Genomic DNA, 22,151 nt, shown 5'->3' with positions numbered 1-22,151 from the left:
GGCGGGTGGGTCTAGTTTACTAGGCTAGCCTCAGGGATGTTTGTTCACCACAGTTGTGTTTTTTTTGTTTTTTTTGTTTTTTTTCCTTCTGACTTTACGCTAGAAACTCAACCTTGTGTTGCTCATTTAACAGCAAAAGCAACCTTGCGATACATGCATGTTTTTCCAAATTCAGTATTGAAAAACAAGTGCTAAATGGCACCACAGTCATGACTTCACCTGGACACTGATGGCGGTGATGTGGTGGTCCGATAGTACTTTGGGTTTTCCTTTGGCTATTTTTGCAGAGCTCCCCGTTATGCTTATTAAGAAGCTTGAGAACAAAACGGTCCAAGAGCAGGACAGCGTGCAGCTCGAAGTGGAATTGAGTCGGCCGTCCACCGAGGTCAAGTGGATGAAGAACGGCATTGTGCTGCAGCCTGAAGGGAATCTGAAGGTTCAAGTTGATGGAGTGAAACAGACTCTGGTCTTTCAGAACGTAACCTGTGCTGACCGAGGCCTTTACTCTTGCGAGACTCTGGATGACAAGACTCAGGCCAAACTGACTGTAGAAAGTAAGCCACCTTCTGGTTTCCTGTTATATAAACCCATTTTGTCTTTTCAGAATATGGATGGAATGGAATGTGACGATTCAGAATCAACAGAGATGTTTTCAAACCACATACAAATACAGATGCAAATCAGGGACACACCGTGTGTGTTTATTTTTATATGTTTAAAAAGAAATCTTGCAGAAAAGGTTCACAGGGCATCTTGTTGTCCCTCGAGGTGTGCACTGGGACTTGGGTTTTACTTGCATGTGTGAGCTTGGGGGACGAACAAAGACCATGTTTTAGTGCTGCACAAGGAGTTTCCATTGTTCTTTCTTTAATCCTTAGGAACAGCCTGGTCAGGGTCATGGTGGTTCAAATCAGGCTTGTAGTACTCTAGTCCGGGACTTGGACTCAAGTCCGACTCGTGCACTAATTTTAAAGACTTGTGACTTGACTTGGGCTTGAGCACTGATGACTGAGACTCAGACTCATGCATTAACTGTGTTCGGACTCGTAAATTGGAGACGAGGACTCGGATTTTTTCTTTATTTTTTTGTAACATGCCATAATTTCACGTAAGATATTTCCATCTACATTAACTTTATACTAATTCCGTGCAAGAGAATGCACCTGTTCATACATCATGTTCAGGAACAAACTAATGTTAATGGTGCTAAAATGCCTGGAGAGACGCCCCTAGGATTGTCTGCTTTGCTTATACAGACTTCTTGTGCAGTGGGAAAAAATGCACTGCTATGTGTTCCATATGTCAGGGATCCCAGCAGTAATTGAAAAAAATAGAGGAATGTAAGAAACTATCAGCAGGGGTCAAGGAGGCTGCAAGCCCCTTGCGGGGGTGTACAGAGGGCGAAGCCCCCTGAAGCTGTTGAGATTTTAACATTTAAAGATGCTACAGAACACATTTTTTACATAGCTTTAACATAGAAAAGCAACAGAATTTAACAATGTGTATCTATTTGGTGCCATATTTTGTAATCAATGACATAAGTGGCAAAAAAAAAATTACGAAAATGTAGCTTTGAAGAATATACTTGCCTAAATATTCCACTGATTTTGTTATAACAATAGCATCCATAGTTCATCTCATTTGTTTATTTTTTGTTTCGAGTTAGTCAATACGAGTCTAATATAAGCCACATTCATTTTTCAAAAATCATAAATATGAGCAGAAATCAATGATTCAGTAATATTAGATATATACATATGTACAGCAAATACTGGAGATATTTGATTTAAACCTCTCTTTTTGAAAGGTTTCACTACAGAGGAATTTAATGCTCTTTTCTGTGATCTTTCCTCCAGTTTTCTCTGCTTTTGTTTCTGATCTTTCCTTCTGCTTTTTCTGATGTTCCTGCAGTGCTCTGAATTAAGTTCAGCGCTGTGGCAGCGGGGGCGTGGTCAAGCATCGGTCTGTGACAGGAGGGCGGAGTCAGGGAAGGTAAGTGGCAGAATCACTACACCTGTCGTTAATTAATGTGTTTGTGTGTCTTCCCAGTGACCGCGCCCTATTTAAGGAGAGGGAGCGAGAGCAGAGGGAGCTCTCTCCACAACTAGACGACTGATGTGTGTGCGAGAGTGTAGATATAAGCTGAAAAGCTGAATAAAAGCGAGTTTTGTGATCTCAGTTCTGTCCTGCCGTCCTTCTGTGCTCCACCCACCTACACAAACTGTCACAGTGGTACTGAAATCCGGAATCGAGCACAGAAGGACGGCAGGACAGAACTGAGTTCACAAAACTCGCTTTTATTCAGCTTTTCAGCGTATATCTACACTCTCGCACACACATCAGTCGTCTAGTTGTGGAGAGAGCTCCCTCTGCTCTCGCGCTCTCTCCTTAAATAGGGCGCGGTCACTGGGAAGACACACAAACACATTAATTAACAGCAGGTGTAGTGATTCTGCCACTTACCTTCCCTGACTCCGCCCTCCTGTCACAGACCGATGCTTGACCACACCCCCGCTGCCACAAACGCATTAGAAACAAAAGCACGAACGGAGTTAAAATACGTTTTCTAGCAAATGGGCGCAGCCATATTGTTTTCTTGTTCTATCGCGTACAGTCTCGCGGCATTTACATCAATTTAACTTCAGAGTGTTCCCGAATGTCAACGAGAACAAACGAAGCCGACGAAAACATCGCTAAACAAGCAAACCAAATCAGAACGTATTCTGCTGGTCATTTTACTTAAACGTATTTTTAACGGATATACAAGAGATTTAAAAAAAACAAACACTTTGGCTAGAAAAATAGCGGAATTCCGCTAAATAGCGGACGTCTGGGATCCCTGATATGTAGAAGAACTAATGAGGAGATGACGGGGATGACCTCGAACTTCAATCGTCATTTGGCAAGACCCCACCCAGAGAAGGAAGGGACACGCTATGTTCATTGCTCTGTTGATAGTGGGCGGGGCTTGCTTGCTGAGCGATGAACTAGCTAGTGTTAACCCCTCTCTCATGTTGTTTGGCCTGTTGATAGTGGGTGGGGCTTACTGAGCGATGAACAAGCTTTTTATCTGTAGCTTATTAACTAAAATGGGGCAGTCGAGCTGTAACGTTAGTCCAACACAATAGCAGAGACACTTTCACATAAAGGTAGCAACAGCCACCGTCAAATGGTGCCGTTGGAGTCTTGTTCTCGGACTCGACTCAAAATTTTCTTTCATGATTCGGATTTGAACACTGGGGACTCGAGAATGGACTCGGACTCGAGGTTGAGTGACTCGACTAAAACACTGGTTCAAATTCGCGTACAAAGAGAGCAGGTGGGAACTGGAATGATGTTCCTGAGATTAAGGAATTGTTAGAACCACAGTGCACACAAGACATGGTTTAGGTTTGGGCCACATCCACTTGAGATTTAAATCTAGATATGGATGTTTGGAACACTAAACAGATACAAATCTCATGTCACTGTGTTACACTCCAATCTGAAAAGATATACCAGGAACTACTAATGATGTACTGATGTAATGATGTAATGATTGTTGCCCTTTAGTGAAGAAGACAGAGATTGTTAAAGGCTTGAAACAGATGAAAGTCCATGAACAGGAGACGGTAACGATGGAGGTGGAACTCAGCCAGCCTGCTGTGGACGCCTTCTGGACCAAAGATGGCCAAAAACTGAGAGCAAGTCCCAAAATCCTGATGACAGCTCTCGGAAATAAACATTCCTTGACCATGTCTCAGCTGAAGATGGAAGACAGCGGGATGATCTCTTTCCAGGCAGAAGATATCCACACGTCGGCAAAACTCATAATCACGGGTACGTCTGTTCTCCTTCGGTTAAATTTCCAATTAAAAGTTCTGAATAAAAGAGGTTTTATTTTTTTTAGATGTATTTGATATTTTGCAGAACCTCCTGCAAAGATCCTCAGACCATTGGAAGACGTGACGACTTCGGAAAAGGAAAAAGCCACTTTTGAGTGTGAAGTGTCCCGAGTGAATGCTGACGTAACGTGGTTTAAGGTATACAGATGTTTCCTTCTTTTTTTGCAAGCAGTTCTTCAAAATACAAAATTGAAATGGCCAAAATGATGTCAATTTTTCCTCAGAATGATGATGACCTGAAACCAGGAAAGAGATACATGATTCATTCCCAAGGTCGGAAGCGCAGCCTCCTCATCCCGAAGTGTACTTATGAGGACCAAGGCTTGTACATGTGCAAAACGACGGATGACAACACATCAGCCAAGCTCACCGTTCATGGTAGAGAGGAGGAACTACTTCTTTTATTTATTATTTAACATCTCTCTTGTGACGTGTGAGAGTTCCGTGGTAGTGGGTTTTTTTTTTTTTTTGGTCTCGACGAATCAGTTTCTCGAAGCAGAAGCTTTGACCTTCGGCATCAACCTTTGCTGTTGTTTTTGGCTCTTCTGCAGCCCGTGATATTAAGATTATTAAGCAGCTGAAGGATTTGGAAGTGACGGAGAAAGAGAGTGCAGCGTTTATCTGTGAGGTGTCGCATGATGAAGTGGAAGGTCAGTGGTTTAAAAGTGACGTCAAACTCAAAGCCGGAGACAACATCAAGATGAGACAAGAAGGTGAGTTGGGTTTCCGTGAACAACGATTCTGATTAGTTTGAAATTGTTGATTAACTTTCAAGAACGGCAGTCGTATATTAATGCACTGACCGTTTCTATCATAGACGTATAAACATAGACGCCGCTTTGAGCTGGTGGCCCGTTGCTGGGATACGTCAGAGTGTCCGCCATATTGGATGTGGCAAATCTTCCCCGTAAACCAATGCAAGTAAATGGACTGAACTTCATAAAGCCCCTTTCTACAATAATATTTAACTCGATGCCTTTTATTCACCCATTAACACACACACACGTACCTGTATATATTTGGGAAACAAACAGGCATCAAAACAACACGTATAACTTTTAATGTGATGGTTATAAATAGTGTGCGAAATACCCGTCAATATTCTGAATGACCGCCAAACTGAGTTTGGCCAGGTTCTAACGTCATACCAAAACAAAATACATCACTGATTCCTTCACATTCAGAAAGGTTAAAAACATTCATCATACGTTCAGAAACGTTCATCATAGTGTGGCACTGTATTATCTAATTCTCACTGCTTATAATTATACACCTCCCCGGTGGAGATGAGCTGGGAAACTGAAGACTGAAGGAACAGCTCCCTCTCTGATCCTGACTGTCTGACCTGTTCTGTCAAAATCCTCCGTTCTGAAGTGTTCACTGCAGAGCATGGATGACGGAGTAGCAGAAAACCCTTCCCGTCGCACAGCTGTCTCCCACTGTTTTTTCATGTCTTTATTTTTGGGAAACCTACATAGTATGTGAAAAGTTAGCTAAGCGACTAACAACAATCAGCGTAGTTACGAAGGAAATACTTCGTTGTTTGGAGACAGGTTTCACCGAGCGGCTATTATGCGCGAGACTTCATATTAGCCACAAAGTCAGGAAAATCTGTTCGTAAAATGACATTATAATGACCAAATACAATGAAAAGTATTTTTCCAGTCTCACCTGTGAAAGGTAATCCCATGTGATCTCGTTTGGACGGTAAACCTGTTGGTACAGTTAAACGCAGCACATGAATGAGGCATCTTTATTCTCGGCTACTGTCTAGACGCTATACCAGAGACGGTTGAAGAATATCCACTTTGCCACATCCAATATGGCGGCGAGGATGACGTATGATTATTATGTGTTTATATGTCTATGGTTTCTATAGTTCGGCATATCGGGTGAAAATTCAAATTTCGTCCAAATTGCTTGAAACTGCTCTTGCTGAATTCAGAATTGAACACAGAACAACGTACGTTTTAAAGAATAAAAATATGTTTATCCGTTCTTCAGATATTACAAATCAAAGATTGAAGAAACGGCTTAATTTTTAGAAAACGGCCGTAATGTTCTGTATGAGGATCACATGGTCCAAAACGGGCCTCGTTAACCAATGAGATCAAATGTTTTTTCTTCATAACTTTTTATTTTTCAAGATATTTACATGGAAATTGGCAGCACATAGACGGTTGTATACTGAATACAAAGTTTGAAAAATTAGTAAAAACAAATTTGTGTTTAATTAGTATTAATTATGCTAATTAGGTTAAATCTGTACACTCTAAAAAAGTAATAACAGATTATTTCTAACCCCCTCTTTGTGCTCTGTAGGGCTTTGTATTTCTCAAAAGTAGGGCCTACTAGTGTTTATATGAAAGAATATAAATGATTATTTCGATTAATATTCACAGCTTTCAAGGTGATCCTCGAAAAATCTGCATGCGCTTCATCCAATAAAAAATTCACATTCACTGAACTGAAATTGGCACTCACGTTTCTGACTTACGGTTTTTTAAAAATATCATTCCGACCACTAAGATCTCAATATTTTTCATCAAAACAACTCCAGTTATATTCCAAAGTAGTTATGTATTTACATGAATCAGTTTTGTTTGGAGAAAAAATAAGTAGGTAAAGCTATGAAAACCCACATCAAAGTCTCCCATGAATCAGAACATCAAAACGAGCAGACGGAAAATTTTGCTGAATCCTTCATCAGAAACTGAGAGAGCGAGAGAACATTCCTATAAATAAAAGTTATCTGGTTGATATTGATGAGTAATCCAGTGGAAACCAATCAGAAGAGAGAGAGAGAGCGCCTGACCGCTTTCTCGTGACACGAGAAGAAAAGCACTGGTAGTTTGCCGACGTCACGTGAGCACGGTTTTTACTCTGTTGGACCGACTTCAACCTGCCGTTCCTCCCAAAGTACTGAACGGATCTTAATGAGATAAATTTCTTTGCGAAGTAGAGATTATCAGCTTTTTAATGATTTAGAAAATATTCAAGAGTTAAGCAATGACTGGTTTGGAAACTTAGATGAGCGTCTGCATGGACAATTTTCACAGCACAGCCAGCGAGCGTCCGATCTGCCCAATATAGTAACTATAAATGGATAAAAATGTATCGTTACTTAATTCATTCTTAAAATATATTTGTTGGATTGAAACGTTTCAGGACGTGCTGTTGTTGGAGCAAAATAAAATTCAGAGTGATTAACATTCGTGCTTGTTTCCCCTTTTTAAAGGCAGAACATATATTCTCCTCTTCAAATCTGCGAAACCTGAAGATGCTGGTGAAATCAAATTCGTGGCTGAAAAGGCCTCGTCAGTCGCGAAGCTCGCAGTGAAAGGTTGGTGGTTGAATGAAAGCAAACATGGTGTCTGTTGACTGTTGCAGTATTTTGTTGTATACGTGTCATCGTTCTGTTGAGTTCAACAATCTCTTTTTGAAAGTCTTTTGGCGCTGGAGATATCCTAAGAGCTTTAACATGATTACAGAGTTGCCTGTGAGATTCGTGAAGAAACTCCGAGACAAAATTGCCATGTACAAACACCGGGGACTTTTAGAGTGTCAAGTGTCTCGAGTCAGTGCCACGGTCACATGGTACAAGAACAAGGACGAGCTCAAAGCCAGTAAGAAGCACGAGATCTCCAGCGAGGGCGTGTATCGCAAGCTAACCATCAATGACGTGGACTCCGGGGATGAAGCCACGTACACGTGCGACGCTGTCGATGAAAAGACGTCATGCAGGCTCCTCGTGGAGGGTAATTCTGAGGAAAAATGGTTATAATATGCAAGAGCTGAACTCGGCGTAAAATTGCATGAACATGATGGAAAAACTCAAAGGATTTTATCACTCTTGTGTCTCTTGAAATAATTTCACATGTATGCCAAGCAAGAGTGAGAAAACAACGAGACAAGTCTGTAACTACAAAAAGAGATTTGAAAAAAAAAGACACTTTAGTCAAAAAAAAAAAAGAATACCACAGCAATTTTCAATGATAACCAGTTTGTATTTATGAAACAACGATCCATTGTAGTTTTGTGAAAAATGTTTTGAGTTCCAGACTTTTGCTCTGTTTTCTCTTTCTGGTGTACATCTTAATTTTTTTTTTTTTTTTTAAATTTCCCAACATGTGCTTGGGTTTTAGTGTTTTTTTTTTTTTAAATATCCCTCTTTGCTTGCGAATATTTTCTTCTTTTCTTTGCGTCTACAGAACTGAGTATTTCCAAGCTAGAGGTTATCATTATGATGTATATTTAATAATCTATTTTCCATATCTTAAGTGTGTGAAACAGTACTGGCACGTTTGTCCGTAAATAAATTCATGATGTAATGTCCTGATGATTTCCAGAGCAGGCCATCAGCATCGTCAAGGAGCTTAGCGCAGTGGAGGTGACTGAACCGTTCGCAGCTCACTTTGAGGTGGAAATCAGCATGGAGACGGTCAAGCCGGTGAAGTGGACCCTGAACGGAGAAAGTCTGAGCGAGAGCAGCGACGTCGAGATCGAGAAGGAAGGCACAATGCATCGCCTTACGTTAAAGAAGACCAAGGCTTCCATGTCAGGAACCGTTCAGTTCACAGCTGGAAAAAGCAAATCGACGGCTCGGCTCACGGTCAAAGGTTCGGCTGATGATAGCAACTCAGACAACAAAGTACCCTTGTAATGAGTGAATGTGACTTGCAGCAAAAGTCACATTTATTACGGAAGGAATAAAGCACTTCGGTAAGGTGACCTGAACTGAACCGCACGTCCTGAAGTGCTTTATTATTCCTCTTAGATCACAGCAATTTATCAACAATTCCACTTTTTGATTGATTGATTGATTGATTGAACAGCGTCCTTATTATTGGTCTTGGATTATGTTGCGTACCTATGATACAAGTTCCTGAGTATGTTGTTACAATCGAACAAGCACATTACCTGTGATTTTGAGTTGTCCTATTGTCCGAGATGCTGTTACAGAAATTAATCAACACCAGCTGACCACATAGAGTGGATAATTCAGTTGTGGTATAAATGGGTTAGTCAAGTGGTTAGCGTGTCTGCCTATTGACCGGGAGATCGCAGGTTCTACTCGCGGTCAGGTCATACCAAAGACCATCATAAAAATGGTACTTGGTGCCATCTGGCAAGGCATGCTTCAATAGAAGTAAGAAGGGAGTCAAACTCTTGCGGTTACCAGAGGACACCCCCCCCCCCCCCCCACACACACACACACACACACACACTGTAACCTTAGCTGTATAATAGGCGAGAGGCAGAGGGCTATAGAAGCGGAGATCGGCACCGCACCCATGCGCCTTAAGGGCCTGGTTGGTATTGGGACAGGAGACTCCCTGGGAAGACCAGGTTCTGGCACAGGAAGGATTTTGACTTGGATAAATGAGCCATTCCACCAAATCGGTGCCATTTCCGTCCCTAGAAAATTATATGTATAAATGCACATAAAAATGTACTTTAAAATACATTTCCTTATTACGCAGAATGTCCTGCACATTGATCTGATTTCAAATTTAAGATATATAATTGTAAGGATTAATAAAAACTACCTAAAACACTGAAAAATAGCATGTGTTACCTGTCCCCGCACTCTAACTTTATACTTAACTATGAAATATTATGATTAAAATCCTTCAGAAACAGTATTTCTTTTGCACTGTTGTGTGACTCCATATCCTATCCATGGTTTAAATATATTTTTTTTCATAAGAAATCCACAATATCTTGGTTAAAATACACATTTTAGTCGTGTCCCTGGGTTTTCACTCAGTCCTGTTACCCAAACATATTACCCCATCTGACAAATTTGGAACATTCCATAAATCACATGCTCAACAGGAAGTTACATCAGTTGTGTCTTCTGAAGGCCATGGGAAGACCAAAAGTTAGTTCTCTCATTTACTTTTCTGTATATTTGATGATTTTTTTACTTTGACTGATAAGGTCAATGTCAACATACTGTCCTGTTACTTAAATTATTTCTTAGATATTTGTTTATTTTAAAAATACAGATTTTTGGTAAATCACTAGAATGTGCTAAGTGTGGTCATGCTATTAGCGATGATGCCATGTGGCTTAATTCCATGTATTAGCTAATCCTAGGCTAAAAACTCAGTCCTGTTACTTTCAGAGTTTTGGTAACAGGACTGAAAAAAATGCAGCCATCTTTGACTTCCAAACCTTGTAACGTAGCCTGAGGTTGACCAGTACACATTTTGAATAGTTAAATATGTGTGTTGTTATAATCAGTGTTGAAAAGATGATAAATTAAGTTTAATTTGGGAGTGGTACGACAAGCAAATGGCACCCATTCGGTGGAATGTCCCAAATGCATTTAATATTTTGCCCCGATCACTGAAAGATGAATCTCTACTTTCCTCCACAGAGCGTCCCATCGAGGTAGTCGAGCCCCTCAAAAATATGACCTGCCAAGAAAAGGCATCAGCCAAGCTGTCGTGCAGGTTATCAGCTGTTCCGAAAGAAGTGTCTTGGTTTAAGGGTCAAACTGCTCTGGAGGCATCCAGCAAGTACATGATGAAACAGAGTGGCACTGAAGTGCAGCTGGTCATCCAGACACTGAGTCCAGACGACGCTGGCGAGTATCGCTGTCAGACTGGGACCTGTGAGACCAAAGCCACTCTCACTGTTGAAGGTGAAGTTATATATCAGTATATATTTTTAAAAAAATCTATTTTGCAATCATAGTCAATTTAATATGAAAAAAGGTTGACGCTTTATGCGAGTAAACTATGGTTAATGTATGTTTTTAAGAATACGTATTGTTTTTCCGGATGGTTTTGAGACTACAACTCATGCAGAATCATCCAGTATTCAAAACTTGGAAAATGCTGCTCATGCAAGCCCGAAATACATTTTTGTTTTCACTGGAAAAGAGAACATCATAACACTTTTGAACTTTGAACTGGTTGGTCCACAGTGCGGAAAGTTCAGATCACCAAGCGATTGACGGATGTGGAGGTTGATGAAGGTGCTGACGCTGTGTTTACCTGCGAGGTGAATTATGCTGATGAGGAAGCCGAGTGGTTCCTCGACGACAAGCCGCTGTTCAGCAACGAGGTTAATGTGATCCAACATGTGAATAAGACGCACACCATCACCCTCAAGAACCTGGCACCTCAAGATGGTGGGAAGATCACCTTCAAGATGAGAGAAGAGAAGCAGACGGTCTGCCTGAAAGTTAAAGGTATCTTGGCTTGACGATGGTTTTATGGTGCCTTGCAGAAGTATTCAACCTCTTGAACTTTTTCACATTATGGTATCAGGGGAAAATCAATACTTTGTGGAATTACTTTTAAAAAAAATAGAAAAGGCATGTTGGAGGTTCAGCAAACATGTGCTATGTTCTTATGAGACCAAAATTTAACTTTCTGACCATTACATAAAATTCTGATAAAATATCTTGAGTATAAAGCATGGTGGTGGTAGTATCATACTCTTGGGATGCTTTTCATCAGCAGAAACTGGTCAAGGTTGAAAGCATGATGGGTGAATGAATTGTGAATTGTGCAAGGCACTCTTGCAAGACTTGGGGCAGTGGAGAAATTCTGAACGCTTCATTTTGATTTGTTGAACTGCAGAAAAGAAAGCCGTCTTCCTCAAGTTGTTAGACGACGTGATTGGAGAAGAAAAGGGCACTGTGACTCTGAAATGTGAAGCCTCAAAACCCACGGTGTCCCCTGTTTGGCGGAAAGATGGTACCATCCTTTCTGCAGACAGCAAGCGTGAGCTGTTACATGACGGCACCGTCCTGCGTCTGAGGATCCGGGACATCACGCAGACGGATGCAGGAGAGTACAGCTGTGATCTTGGGACGGATCTTACAAAATCAAAGGTCACCATTCGAGGTAAGATGACGGAAAACAAACATTAGACAGATACTTCTTTATCTGTTTATCATGGCGCGCATGCTCTTTTGTGATACGTTATTTATGGGATAAAACAGTGTTGTGGTCTTGTAAGAAAAGGATCAAAAACAGGATGGTGTCGATACAGGACCATTTTAAATTGTTCTCCTTTATTAATGCATTTTTTTTCCCACATCTTACAGAGATCAGCATTGGCATCACAAAACGCTTGAAGTCTGTGGAGGCGAAAGCGGGTGAGACGTGTGTGTTTGAGTGTATCCTCTCTCGCGAAAGCTCAGATGCGTGCTCATGGAGCCTCAAAGGCCAACCTGTGACGAGCAGTGGGCGTTTCCAGATTAGCAGCAAAGGACGGAAACACACACTTGGCATCAGAGGAGTGACTGGGTCAGACTCGGGGGAGGTCGTTTTCACTCTAAAGGACTTGAGCTCTAGAGCAACGTTGTCTGTGGAAGGTGAGACGTTTGCCCAAGCTACGCAACCAACTGAAACGCCAATGACAGCTTTGAGGACTTTCACGTAGTAGTGTTCAGTCCGTTTGAATGGAACCGTGGTATGTTTGCCATGGTGTGCGATTCTTTAGCGAGGTGAGAACACAATCGCAATGACACTGAGGTGTGAACCAAAAAAACTGATTTGAGTACATCTTTCCATCAGTGCAAACCAGGTGCTGGTTCTGGGCAAATTCGAGTTCGGAACTGGTTCAGCTTACGAACCCTTTAAGAACCGGTTTGGTTTTCCACATGCGAGAGAGCCACGTCGTTACCCCTCTCCGTTTTCCCAGCCATGAGCCCTGCTGCTCGCCCACCCTGCTAGTATTGCTCCTGCTCATACCCTGCAATGCTAGTGCCAAGTACAAAAACAATGGTGGACTATATATATATTTTTTCTGTCGTATTATTCTTTGGATGAGTCAGACTCGACACTAACCAAGTTCTGTTTTTAAATGGTGGTCACAAAGCTTGAGCTGCTCTTGTTGGTCACAATAATCCAGTCCCTGACCTAAGCAATTCTTGGTTCCAGACCAGCAAAGGGTTGGTGCTGGTCGGGAACCAGTTTTTCTCTACGAGAGCCAGTTCTTTGCCTGTCGAAACACAAACTGGTTCGAGATTAGGCACTGGCTCCGAACAGGCCCTGGAACAGCCTTGGTGGAAAAGGGGTACGAGTGAGGTGGTCTCGATCTGCTTCCAGAACACAATTGAATGAGTTTTATCAATTGCAGGACGTGACCCGAGCATACATTGTGCTTTGGGTTGCAACGTTTTGAGGTAGGTGTGAGGCAGGACAGAGTTGAACTCCTGCAGAAATGCTAGGGGTTCAAGTTTTGCACCAATGACCAGCAATAAAAGTCTGATAAGATGTGAGGTCCACAAGTTCCTCAGCAGTGGATATACTTGCCATAAGTTTAACAACAACGTTTTGGCGTCTTCCAAGGTTAAATCATTGCGCAATAATTGTTTGGCCCGAGATGTACTCCTACTGTAACAACCAAAAAAACCAACAAGTCTTTTCTCACTCAATCAAGTAAAAGGTCTGCCGTTTTGGTATTTGCAACCAATGTCATGAAATAGCTTCATGTGACTGCTTTTTCTTTGCCTCAGGTGAAGTTCCTACCTTCTCAAAAGAGCTCCAGGGTGTGAGCATTGCTCCTGGAGAAGATGCTTTATTCCTCGGTGAGCTCTCTCAGGCTGGCTTGGATGTTGTTTGGTGCAAGAATGGAAAGTCGATTCAGAAGAGCCTCAAGTATGAAGTTATTCAGGAAAATAAGGTTGTGAAGCTGATTGTTCACAGTGTTAGTGCTCAGGATTCTGGAGAATACAGCTGTGAGGTGACTGGTGGACCAACCTCGAAAGCTCGACTGGAAATTAAAGGTGCTTCTTTGATCATCTTAATATCTTAATACATTTAAAATAGCAGATTTCAGAGCTTAATCCGTATTATGCTTTTCAGAACATGTGAACAAGTTCATCCGTGAGCTCAAAGATATCACAGCAGATGAAAAAGGTGCCATCAGTTTTGAATGCGAAACTGCCCACCCAGCTTCCAAAGTCACTTGGCTGAAAGGTGTGAAGGAGATCAAGGCAGGAAGAAAGTATCAGATGGCTCAGAAGGAAAAAGTTCTCATTCTCACAGTGAAAGATTTGGAAGAGGCTGACAGCGATACGTACTCGTGCAGTGTAGACACCGCCAAGAGCACCGCCAAGCTGACTGTTCAAGGTAAGAGTCTGAATTGTAGAGGACTGGACGCCAACGTGTGGCATGTGATGTTTTGTAAATGCCATCAGTAACAAGTACAGGCTCAAAGTCTGCTTGAGATACCTGGGGTCAATTGAATACAACCACCAGAAGAGACTTTTTGGTCAACCAACGGTACTGATGCCTCCAGAAAAGGTTGTTGAGTGGAGAACCAATGCAAGCTATACTTATTTGTTTTTACTTTAGCTTGAGTTTCATTTCCTAGTGACATAAAGATAAAACCTTGGGAGCCCTTACTTGTTCTTGAAGTTGAAATACATCTGGGGATTCATGAGTTTTATTGAGTAGATTCCTAACAGATGTTAGTTGGAATACCTTTCAGTACCGCTTAGGCTTTTATTCGATCGTGTCTTGACGCCAGAGGTCACCAAATGCAAACGATCTTGTCGTTCGACCACACTCCTGGAGTAGATCACTCACTTAAGCATGGGATGTAAACGTAGACCCAATTTTTGTTGGAAAGAAACATACCAACTTGCAACTGACTTGCCAATTCTCTTCCTCTATTATCCAAACCATTAGTTCTTCCAGCCATTTTCACTCATGAGTTGAAGGACCAGAAGGCTTTGGAGAAGGAAAGCGTCACCTGGTCCTGCGAGCTGTCTAAACCAGGTATACCAGTTCAGTGGCGCAAAGGGGAAGTCGTCCTTCGTTCTTGCGCCAAATATGAATTCCGGCAAGACGGCCACCTCGTCCAGTTGATAATCCGTGACCTTGACCCTGAAGACTCTGGAGACTACACCTGCGACAGTGGTGATCAGAAAACTACGGCACACCTGAAAGTAAAGGGTAAGATTTTAGCAAATCTGGATTCCTTATGAAGAATGGCACAGCAGGTTTTTCATTTTCCTCCTCTTGAACGCCACCTCTTCACTTTACAGCACAACCCATTCTGTTTAAAACCCCTCTGAACCAGCTGGAAGGCGAAGCTGGGGAAACTGTCATATTCCGGTGTGAGCTTACCAAACCAGGAGCATCTGTACTGTGGAGAAAAGATCAGAAGGTTCTACAGTCTAGCAACAAACACCAGTTCAGGCAAGACGGTGCAGTGGTCGAGCTAGTCATCTCCAAGCTCCAGGAAGCGGATTCAGGAGAGTATTCCTGTGATTCTGGGTATGACACGACTGCTGCCCAACTTATGGTAAAGGGTAGGAATCAATATTCTACTTTCTTAACTAGTAGCAGTGACAATGAACACTGTACCTCAATTCCATGCCACTTGCTGCATGGTTCGACTCACATTTTCCACATCTTTCCTTGCAAAACATCAAAGGCACTACTTTCTTTCTTCCCCACCGTTCCTTTTTCTCTTCAACTGTTTTCTTTCTTCTTGCATGGGAGACACTTCTCACATTTTATACTACTATTGCCACCACCTGTCCCCAGTTGTGTGGCTGCATGATTCTTTTTTGGTGTGAATGTAAATGATGTTACATGTCTTACATCCATAGGAACTTATTACAATTGCTAAACCCTCCCATTTTAATGTTCTCCGTTGTGAAATAAACCACAATTGCTTGGACTCTTTGTACCATAAACTCTAACTTTTCAGCAAGTCAACAGAATGTTTTTCATCCTTTCTTTGGAATGTTTGTGCACGATCAATGTTTGCGTTTCTTTTGATTGGGGAAGAACTACATATGGCCGTGATGGTCAGGTCTCTATATACTTTTGGCTGCGTAGTGTGTTTGTAGTAACATGACTGAAAAGTTCCTAGAAAATACAGACCCCTGGAGAGTCCACACGATGGGACTCATTTGATCAAATGGATAAATTTCGCCAGAGGATTTACATAAGAATTGTGCTATTTATAAAAATTCAGTTAGTTTGAGAGAACTTGAATATCCTACAAACATGCAGTTTTCAAACTTTGACTAAAGAATTTCCTGCAAAAAAAATATGGACAGAGAAGGCAAGCATCAAAAAGACATGTACCTTTCACTGACTGGTGGTGCAGTGAGTAAGGGCCACCCTTACCCCAACTACACAGCTGAATCAGTGCATTCCTCGATAAAACTGGCTAAAAATGTATCCTGGATGTGTATTTAAACAGAACTTGACATTACGATTGAGACCGGGCTGAAGAGCTGCATTGTTAACGAAGGAGATGATGTGTCCTTTGAGTGCTTTGTGTCTCATGAAGGCGCCCAGAATGTGAACTGGGAACTTCAGGGTGTTCCTCTGCAGAGCAACGAGATGAATGTAATCCAGGTGGAAGGCAAAAGGCACTCGCTCACTCTGAGGAGCGTGAGCAAGAAAGACTCGGGCACCATGTCCTTCCATGTCGGGAGCCACACTTCGTTTGCTTGTCTCACAGTCAAAGGTAAACTCGGTCTCTGAAAACTCCACCAGCTGCAAGGCTTTGCATTTTTCCTGTCTGTCCATTTACCGTCCTCAACTTCTTCCTTTTGAATCACATCGCCTTGGAATTGCTCTCTTGAGGCACGTTTTACAGACTGCATTAATAATTAACAGTGAATTAGTGACTCATTCTTGTGAATTTGTTTGACTTGTTTAACATTTTTGACTCTCTTCCTGGCCTTATCTTGCAAAATCTAACATAGTTATGTTGTCAAGGTGTATGAGCATTTTCTCAACTATTACAGATTATTTTTTTGTCCCATTTAAGAATTACATTGTACTTTAATGTTGTGGAACATCCACCAAACAAGTTAACTTCTTTCTCACTTTCATTATACCGTACCTAGCTATTTAACAGTTAATCCACAAAATCGACTGGTACATGAGCCGAAAGCTGACGAGGCCCATAGCACTGAGTCAGCAATAAGCCATGTACGACAAGATTAAGTGGAGTAACTGTTTTATTCTACCCACATTCACTGGATTTTGAGAAACGGAGCATTTTTTTTTTTTTGCAAATTCAAGGAATAATAACTTGGGACAAAACATCCGACAAAATCATTTTTGCTTAGAATGCAAACAAACCAGCTAAATGACAGTTGTATTTTTTGGGGTTTTGTTTTCAAATAGTTTTTATTTCATCCTCGGTTGGTTCAGCAACACGTACCGTCATTTTTTTTTCTTCTTTTTTTTTGGTGGTTGGCAAACCAACTTAAAGGTGCATTACCACCACCAACTGGGCTGGAGTGTGGAGCAGGAGGTATTGGAGGTTGGGGAGGGAGGGAATTATATTCTTTTCGCTCTATGTTTCTTTTAAGTACTTGATAAAGTGATGGCTATATCTGACTTGATGCGCTCTGCCATTTTGTTTTTCTCTACTCACAGTATACAGTGGGGTAAAAAAGTATTTAGTCAGTCACCAATTGTGCAAGTTCTCCCACTTAAAAAGATGAGAGAGGCCTGTAATTTTCATCATAGATACACTTCAACTATGAGAGACAAAATGAGAAAAAAAAATCCAGAAAATCACATTGTCTGATTTTTAAAGAATTTATTTGCAAATTATGGTGGAAAATAAGTATTTGGTCAATAACAAAAGTTCATCTCAATACTTTGTTATATACCCTTTATTGGTAATGACAGAGGTCAAACATTTTCTGTAAGTCTTCACAAGTTTTTCACACACTGTTGCTGGTATTTTGGCCCATTCCTCCATGCAGATCTCCTCTAGAGCAGTGATGTTTTGGGGCTGTCGCTGGGCAACACGGACTTTCAACTCCCTCCAAAGATTTTCTATGGGGTTGAGATCTGGAGACTGGCTAGGCCACTCCAGGACCTTGAAATGCTTCTTACGAAGCCGCTCCTTCGTTGCCCGGGCGGTGTGTTTGGGATCATTGTCATGCTGAAAGACCCAGCCACGTTTTATCTTCAATGCCCTTGCTGATGGAAGGAGGTTTTCTATCAAAATCTCACGATACATGGCCCCATTCATTCTTTCCTTTACACGGATCAGTCGTCCTGGTCCCTTTGCAGAAAAACAGCCCCAAAGCATGATGTTTCCACCCCCATGCTTCACAGTAGGTATGGTGTTCTTTGGATGCAACTCAGCATTCTTTCTCCTCCAAACACGACAAGTTGAGTTTTTACCAAAAAATTCTATTTTGGTTTCATCTGACCATATGACATTCTCCCAATCCTCTTCTGGATCATCCAAATGCTCTCTAGCAAACTTCAGACAGGCCTGGACATGTACTGGCTTAAGCAGGGGGACACGTCTGGCACTGCAGGATTTGAGTCCCTGGCGGCGTAGTGTATTACTGATGGTAGCCTTTGTTACTTTGGTCCCAGCTCTCTGCAGGTCATTCACTAGGTCCCCCCGTGTGGTTCTGGGATTTTTGCTCACCGTTCTTGTGATCATTTTGACCCCACGGGGTGAGATCTTGCGTGGAGCCCCAGATCGAGGGAGATTATCAGTGGTCTTGTATGTCTTCCATTTTCTAATAATTGCTCCCACAGTTGATTTCTTCACACCAAGCTGCTTAGCTATTGCAGATTCAGTCTTCCCAGCCTGGTGCAGGTCTACAATTTTGTTTCTGGTGTCCTTTGACAGCTCTTTGGTCTTGGCCATAGTGGAGTTTGGAGCGTGACTGTTTGAGGTTGTGGACAGGTGTCTTTTATACTGATAATGAGTTCAAACAGGTGCCATTAATACAGGTAACGAGTGGAGGACAGAGGAGCCTCTTAAAGAAGTTGTTACAGGTCTGTGAGAGCCAGAAATCTTGCTTGTTTATAGGTGACCAAATACTTATTTTACTGAGGAATTTACCAATTAATTCATTAAAAATCCTACAATGTGATTTCCTGGATTCTTTCCCCCCATTCTGTCTCTCATAGTTGAGGTATACCTATGATGAAAATTACAGGCGCCTCTCATCTTTTTAAGTGGGAGAATTTGCACAGTTGGTGGCTGACTAAATACTTTTTTGCCCCACTGTATGAGCTGATAGTCGAGTAGCCAATCAGTGTGTGCGATTGCTCATATCCAGTGAATGTGGATAGAATAAAAAGTTGTTTCCTCAAGTGCTAACACATCGATTTTCCAATACTAACATTGTGGAATATCCACAAAACAGCTTAGTTAGAGCTATAGCAGCTACAGTCATTCCTTCACCAGCCCCTTCTTTCTTTTTCACTTTGGAATAATCTGGAGATCAGAACTCGTTCTTATTTTATGAACTGGAGTATCTAAAGTTTTGGGTGCAGAGCAATAATTAACCACTTGAGCACCTTTTGATTATGACCACAGCTTTTTGAGGGAAAAATGTAGTGGTAACTGTTTCACGTGCTGCATATTGGATTAAAAGATCACCCGTATCTTGTCTTCACTAGTCTTAGCGATCTGTAGCAGATATCTCTCTGGTTAACCGATGAGGTGTAAATGGTCATTCTAGAGGATCAGAATGCAGTACAGAGATGATAGGAAACTGTGAGCTCGCAATCAAAAGCGTAAGCTCTTGTTGGAAGTGAATGGGTTGCCCCTCTGTGGCCCATCAGTCTGACTGAATTACTGTTACATCAGGGCAGTATTTTTAACAACCAACAAAATCATGCCCGGTGCAGTCCAACTGTCTTTTCATGTCACGTTCTAGTTATTTTGTCTTTGTCAAATGATTTTTTTAAACTTAATTTTTCACCCCATGTCCTTCTAGCTGTCCCGGTAGTGCAATTTACGAAAGACTTGAAGAACCAGGAAGCCACAGAAGGAGACAAAGCGACATTATCCTGTGAAACTTCATCCCCTGATGTCCAAGTGATCTGGAAGAAGGACAGAAAAGTCATTTCTGATGGAGACAAGTACTCCATTCGGAAGAACGATGCAATCCAAACTCTGGTGATCTCCAAGCTGACGGTAGACGATGCTGGAGAATATGTATGTGAAGTTGGGGATAAACAAAGCAAGGCTACTTTGAGCGTCAAAGGTGATCTGTTTGAGTGTTTCTTTGCATTTCTGTGCTCAAATTCTCTCAAGCAGCGCTCGATTATAATGCATTTTACTGAACCGTAATCCCGGACGAGCCCCCATTTTGTAACGGTCTGGCACGATACCGTCACAAAAAGAGGAGGAGACGCAATCAGGTTTCAGAAACTCAAGAATTTATTCAGTAAACGGATCAAAATTGAGATGTAAAGCATAATTCAAACAATGTCCGTATGAACCAGTCAGTAATCAGTAGAGTATGCAAAAAATGGAGGTATGAAAGTATGAGGTTGAGGCATGAAAAATAAAGGCAACACTAAACGAAAGGGCAAACACCTGCCACCCGTCTGTCCGTCCCCTCCACCCGAGTCAGCCTAAAAGAGGAGAATATAAAGAAAACAGACAAGTGAACACAGTCCCAGGTAACTACCCATTTAAAGGGCCAGCACCCCAACAAGCTGACAGCCCTGAGGCTGTCACAAAACTATAAGGCATTCGATGGACTATTTCATTAACTTGTGTTTGTGTGTATATAATAGTCACATTGTTCTGAGAAAGAGTTGGCTTTTTTTTTTTTTGCACTTCTCTTGATCTAGAACGTGTCCGAATTACAAGGGAACTTAAGGACATAACAGTGATGACTGGCGAGGACGCTGCGTTCCACTGTGAGGTGTCCCAGACAGGAGTAACCAACGTCGAATGGTGGCTCGGCTCCAATCACCTCCAAAACAATGACTTGAATCAGATCAGCAGCCAAGGGAGGGAACACAGCCTTGTGTTAAAAATGGTCACGCCTGATGATTCAGCTGACGTGGCCTTCGTGGTTGGCAGTGAGAGGACCGTTGCTTCCTTGGTAGTGAAGGAGAAACCCAAAGGTAAAGGGATAGTTCTCTGGAAGTACTTTGGAATCTTCAGTGCTTCATCAGTCGCTGTCAAAACCAACACTGTGTAGCTGTGATGTATGCTTTGCATGGACGTTACATATCGACTCGTTCGGTTTTGCTTTTTAGATAGTTAAAAAGGTGACCTATGGTTTAAAGAAGTTGCCGTCTTTTGTCTTTTGCTCGTTTGAGTCAAAGATCTTGAAATGATCACAACATGATGAAATACGACCGCATCACCAACCCTTTCAAATTAACTTGATGCTCCTTTGTTCTTTCCATTGTGTTCGTCAGAAACCCTGGCCTTCTTCCGCAGGGAACTGGAGAACCTAGATGCTGTTGAAGGTGACACGATTACGTTTCGTTGTGAGCTTTCTCAGCCCAGCGTTAATATAGAGTGGCGTAAAGGCGGAGTAGTCCTGCAACCTGGGAATAAGTTTCAGCTGAAGCAAGAGGGATGCGTCCAAGAGCTATGCATATCCGAGCTGAAACCGGAGGACAGTGGCTACTACACTTGTGATGCTGGAAATCAGTTAACAACAGCTTCGCTTTCAGTGCAAGGTAACGAACATTGTTCTTCACTTCAGCGTTAAATACGTGGCGACTTGTAGCAGGTCGTAGCATTTTAGGAATAAACTGTTAACCCTTTCATGCGTGCCATGCACACTTGCTAAATTTTGTTCATTGTTTTCTCGTAATTTTGTCTTTCATATTTGAGCTCAAAGGACAGGTGATTTTACTTGCGAATATATTTACAAAACACCCTACTTCATATGATGTGCCACTTGAAGTAATAACAAGCCATCTAAAGAAGATGGAATAAGTTTTTCAATAATTTATGCATAAAAGGCTGAAGGAGCCAGTTTTACAGGCTTTCGTGGAAATTCTGTCTTGGTGGTAGGGAGCAGTGACAACTTGCGTGTACTTAAGTTATTCCACAAAATCGAGTCGTACATGAGCTGATGGCCGACGAGGCGCGTAGCACCAGAATTGAGTGGAATAACTGTTTTATTTACTGATATATCTGACTTGATGCACTCCGCCATTTTGTTTTTCTCTCCTCACGGTATATGAGCTGATAGCCTTGTAGTCGAGTAGCCAATCAGAGTGCGTGATTGCTCATATCCAGTGAATGTGGAAAGAATAATAATATATCTAGAGAAATCTCAAGGTTCATATCTGTATTTCAATCTTATCCCTGTGTCATTTTTCCTGTTGAATGCCTCATCCAGATTTCTCCATCATACATTTGAGGTGGTCTGGGAAAAACACCTGGGAAGTTTCTCTCGATGAATTCTGAGAAAATGGCCAAAGTTGATAAATCTTTTTTTTTTTTTTTTTTTTTTTAATATATATTGGTGACTGAAAGTTTGTGAACCCTTTGGAATTTTCTATATTTCTGCATAAA

At 41.7% G+C, this 22,151-nt stretch overlaps 1 protein-coding gene across 5 annotated transcripts in view; it reads left to right on the top strand.

Annotated features, from left to right (window-relative positions):
* Positions 1–22,151, top strand: part of obscnb (obscurin, cytoskeletal calmodulin and titin-interacting RhoGEF b) — a 123,100-nt gene that overhangs the window by 29,178 nt on the left and 71,771 nt on the right. For 3 of the 5 annotated variants that reach the window (XM_060921010.1, XM_060921009.1, XM_060921007.1), the window contains exons 22-41: positions 288–554; positions 3,553–3,819; positions 3,910–4,022; positions 4,109–4,262; positions 4,436–4,597; positions 7,123–7,227; positions 7,376–7,642; positions 8,234–8,503; positions 10,270–10,536; positions 10,822–11,088; positions 11,483–11,749; positions 11,953–12,222; positions 13,369–13,638; positions 13,718–13,984; positions 14,546–14,812; positions 14,905–15,171; positions 16,077–16,346; positions 19,594–19,863; positions 20,459–20,737; positions 21,038–21,304. In XM_060921010.1, coding sequence (XP_060776993.1) covers positions 288–554; positions 3,553–3,819; positions 3,910–4,022; positions 4,109–4,262; positions 4,436–4,597; positions 7,123–7,227; positions 7,376–7,642; positions 8,234–8,503; positions 10,270–10,536; positions 10,822–11,088; positions 11,483–11,749; positions 11,953–12,222; positions 13,369–13,638; positions 13,718–13,984; positions 14,546–14,812; positions 14,905–15,171; positions 16,077–16,346; positions 19,594–19,863; positions 20,459–20,737; positions 21,038–21,304 — 4,833 coding nt within the window. The remainder of the gene's footprint in view (positions 1–287; positions 555–3,552; positions 3,820–3,909; positions 4,023–4,108; positions 4,263–4,435; positions 4,598–7,122; positions 7,228–7,375; positions 7,643–8,233; positions 8,504–10,269; positions 10,537–10,821; positions 11,089–11,482; positions 11,750–11,952; positions 12,223–13,368; positions 13,639–13,717; positions 13,985–14,545; positions 14,813–14,904; positions 15,172–16,076; positions 16,347–19,593; positions 19,864–20,458; positions 20,738–21,037; positions 21,305–22,151) is intronic. The other 2 variants (XM_060921008.1, XM_060921011.1) reach the window with 2 other exon arrangements.

This window comes from Neoarius graeffei, chromosome 5 (assembly GCF_027579695.1).
Source record: "Neoarius graeffei isolate fNeoGra1 chromosome 5, fNeoGra1.pri, whole genome shotgun sequence".
Taxonomy (NCBI): domain Eukaryota; kingdom Metazoa; phylum Chordata; class Actinopteri; order Siluriformes; family Ariidae; genus Neoarius; species Neoarius graeffei.
The sequence above is the reverse complement of the archived record's forward strand: the minus strand, read 5'-3'. Positions and strand labels throughout refer to the sequence as shown.